At 63.0% G+C, this 3,412-nt stretch overlaps 1 protein-coding gene across 1 annotated transcript in view; it reads left to right on the top strand.

Annotated features, from left to right (window-relative positions):
- Positions 1-3,412, top strand: part of LOC127750811 (cadherin-86C-like) — a 20,355-nt gene extending 16,943 nt beyond the window's left edge. Inside the window, exons 2-7 of the mRNA XM_052273304.1 lie at positions 1,486-1,692; positions 1,773-2,101; positions 2,189-2,314; positions 2,483-2,623; positions 2,716-2,839; positions 3,402-3,412. Coding sequence (XP_052129264.1) covers positions 1,486-1,692; positions 1,773-2,101; positions 2,189-2,314; positions 2,483-2,623; positions 2,716-2,839; positions 3,402-3,412 — 938 coding nt within the window. The remainder of the gene's footprint in view (positions 1-1,485; positions 1,693-1,772; positions 2,102-2,188; positions 2,315-2,482; positions 2,624-2,715; positions 2,840-3,401) is intronic.

Genomic DNA, 3,412 nt, shown 5'->3' with positions numbered 1-3,412 from the left:
CCACCCTCTGGCCATTACGGCCAACCCGCCCCTCCCTAAGGGCAATAATAATTTGTCTCGGACCTGCGCCCGGCCGCCGACGTGAAACTCTAAAAGTTAAGGCGGTGCAACTCAAAATAGTGCTTAAAAAAAAATAAATGTGACTACGCACTGCTGTTGTATCGTCGGGGAGAATTCAACGCAGGCGATACTCGATGCCATCGTGCTCCGCGTTTTAGAAATATCTCTGGTTACTAGGTTTAATTTATTTCGTGCATTTAATTTATAGAAGTTGTAAATGGTTTTGATGAGTTCGGGTGTGTTTTCAGTTTTGGTCTTTGATAACGCAAAAAAAAATCTTCAAAGCGCTTCACCTCCTTCTGAGCTCTTTTGCAGCGTCGTTATTGAATCTTTACCACCGTGTAAACGCTTATTGGACCGAGTGAGGTGAGGGAATGTACGGTCGAGCTAAGGTGTGTGAGGGGGGGAGGAGGAGGAGGAGGCACCGAACGAGCTGAACTTCCCCAACAGCAGTCGCTGCGCCCCAGCAGCTCCAAAGTAAGTGTCCCAGACGTTTTGATGATGCTCTTCAGGGGGGTCGGTGGGGGGACGGCGCGAGGCTTTGCGGGCGCGCCAATAACGACCTCGTTGGGTGTGCGGTCGGGAGGATCGTTGCGCTGGTCAGGCGAGCCCGGCCGGGCGAGGAGCGGAAGTCGGGCCGGACAGGATGGTGGGGGTCACGGGGGTGCAGCGGCGCGGCCCGCAAGTGGGTCAGCACGCGCCGCCCCCGCGCCGCCCCCGCGGGCCGCCCGCCGAAAAACTGTGGTCGTGGAAAACAGGCCCTGATTTCGGTATCTTTATTTAGGAATGGGGGAATGAGACCAGGCCAGGGGGTAAGGTGTTTGTGCGAGGCGGCGAGGGGGGTGAATGCGATAGGATAGACCAGTCGGGACGGGGTGTGGCGGGGCGAGGTGGGTCAGGGTGCGCGGACAGCGCGCGGTGTACGCACGGCACAGCGCGCAATGTGGGTCAACCCGCTTTATCAGCCCGGCCCCGCCGGCTGGCCCTCGCCTCTGGCTGGCCTCTGCGCCAACGCCATGGGGCCGCTGCGCTCGTGTCGGGTCGGGCCGGCTCGGGACGATAAATTAGACCGGATTAAAGAGTAGCTGAGTGCGGAACCTTTAGGCGATATGTGGCTGAGGCCCGGGGGGTCGGCGAAGCGCGGCGAGTGGCTGTGGGGCGGGGCGGGGCGAGGCGCGGTGCCAAAGACAAAGGCATAAACTCGTCAGCGCGCCACCCAAAACACCATCCTGGCGAGATCTGATAACTCGGCCAGACATAAAGTGCGAGGGGCGAGGGCGAGGGGGTTGTCTGGCCGGGGGACCGGCGGGGACCTCGCGCAGACGACGACAACAACAGGAAGGGGAGGAATTCGACGGAGTGGAACGACACCGCGGCAGGCGAGGCGACGACCCTCACCAACCACCACTGCTCCTCCGCCCACAGGTAGGCGAGGCATGGTGCTGCGGCTGCTGGTGCTGCTGCTGCTCGCCGCCCCCGCCCTCGCCAACTACCCCCTCTTCGATGTGGCAACGCGCATGCGGGTGCTGCTGGTGCCCCGGGACGCCGCCGTGGGCGCAGTCATCTACCGCCTGCGGGCCACGGACTCGGACTTCGACTACCCGCTGCACTTCGACGTCGGCGGTGATGGGGGTGAGTGAGCGAACGCCGGCGGGCGCTGGCGGGGCCTCCTGACCGAGGACACAGAGGCACTGATTGTTGTCCGTCCTCAGCCGGTGCGCAGGTGGCGGTGGTGCGGCTGGACAACCTGCCCTGCACGCGGAACATGTCGTACTGCCAGGCCAACGTGGTGCTGGCCCGCAAGCTGGACGCGGGCCGGGTGTACGACGTGCGCCTGAGGGTGCGCGACTCGCGAGGTGACGCGACCTCCATCGACGCCATCGTGCAGCTCAGCAACAACTCGACGCCGGTGGACGCCACCTTCCCGCGCAGGCCGACACTCGTCATGGTGCCGGAGGACACCAAGCCGGGCACCGAGCTCGACTACGTCATCGTGCGCAAGAACCCCCGAAACAGCCGGCACGCTATCGTCGAGTTGTGGGTAAGCGTTTTCGTGGCGGTTCGCTTAGCCCCTATGAGTCCTCTCGACCTCTCCGTGCCGACGTCAGCTACTGTGTTTTGCCTCCAGGGGTCGCCGCTCTTCACCCTGGCCCAGAGGCTGAGCTCCAGGACAGACACCAACGCCAGCATCATCCTGGCTGGGCCCCTGGACTACGAGACGCAGGCCATGTACACCCTAGACCTGTACGCACTGGTAAGTGTCTTTCAGCCCTCCCACATGACAGTGCCGTGCTGATGCGAGACCTCAAGGTCCACGAGGTTCAACTCCCCGCCGCCGAGGTCACCGTTCATTTTATATTTAGCGACCGCAAGGGGGGCCATTCAGCAGGGCAGTGAATTTCTTCCTCATGATTGTTTTAAGGACCCGTTCGTCGAGCCCGGCCAGGACACGCGCAACATCGCGGGCTTCCAGGTGGCCGTGGTGGTCGTGGACGTGCAGGACACGCCACCCGAGTTTATCGAGGCGCCCCCCGTCACGCAGCTCAGCCCCACCCTGCAGGTGGTAAGTCACGACAGATAGTGAGGACCAACAGTTCAATTTGTGTTCTGAGAGCGACGTGCCCCTCAGTAGTGTACGTGTGTCTCCCTGCCCAGGGTGACGAGGTGGTGCGGGTGCGCGCCGAGGACGGCGACAAGGGCAAGCCTCGTCAGATTCGCTACGGCCTGGTGTCTGAGGGGAGCCCCTTCACGACCTTCTTCACGGTGGACGAGCGCACCGGTAAGCGTCACACCGGACCGACGGGACGAGGGGTAGCTTCGGTCTTCGCCGGCGTCCAAGGCGGTAGCGGAGGGCAGTATCGTCCGATCTCCACCTCCCCTTGCCCCGCGTGGCCCCGATACATTCTAATGTGGCTGGCTCACCGAGGCAGGGGCAGCGGTGGCAGCAGGGGTAGGGGGGGGGGGGCACCGGGGGCTCTCGGAGGGTCAACAACACTGCCATAGCGCCCCCGGGGGCCCTGCGGCCCTTCCGCGCTGACCACGTCACGTGACTATGCGGTTGGTTCTCAAGAAACCGCACCTCACCCCAGCTACGGCTACCGTCCACCCCTTCCTGGCCCCCGCTTCAAGCCCGTCACTCGTCCGGGCCGCCCGCCGCTCCGCCCTGTCACGGGGCGCCGCCCGGACTTACGGAATGGTTGATGAGGCAAACAGGAGGGGGGGGGGCTCGTCTTGTCACCCATGGCGCGAGGACATGGGGAAAGAGGGCGTCACGGAAGGCGCAGCTAGAGGAGAGCGATCCTAAAAATGGCGTTCGACGTTTTCGATTTACAGACGTCCAGGAGGATACTGA

Source organism: Frankliniella occidentalis, unplaced genomic scaffold, assembly GCF_000697945.3.
Source record: "Frankliniella occidentalis isolate FOCC.00 unplaced genomic scaffold, Focc_3.1 Scaffold264, whole genome shotgun sequence".
In the NCBI taxonomy this organism is placed as follows: domain Eukaryota; kingdom Metazoa; phylum Arthropoda; class Insecta; order Thysanoptera; family Thripidae; genus Frankliniella; species Frankliniella occidentalis.
Note: the sequence above shows the minus strand (reverse complement) of the source record. Positions and strands in the feature narration are given on the sequence as shown.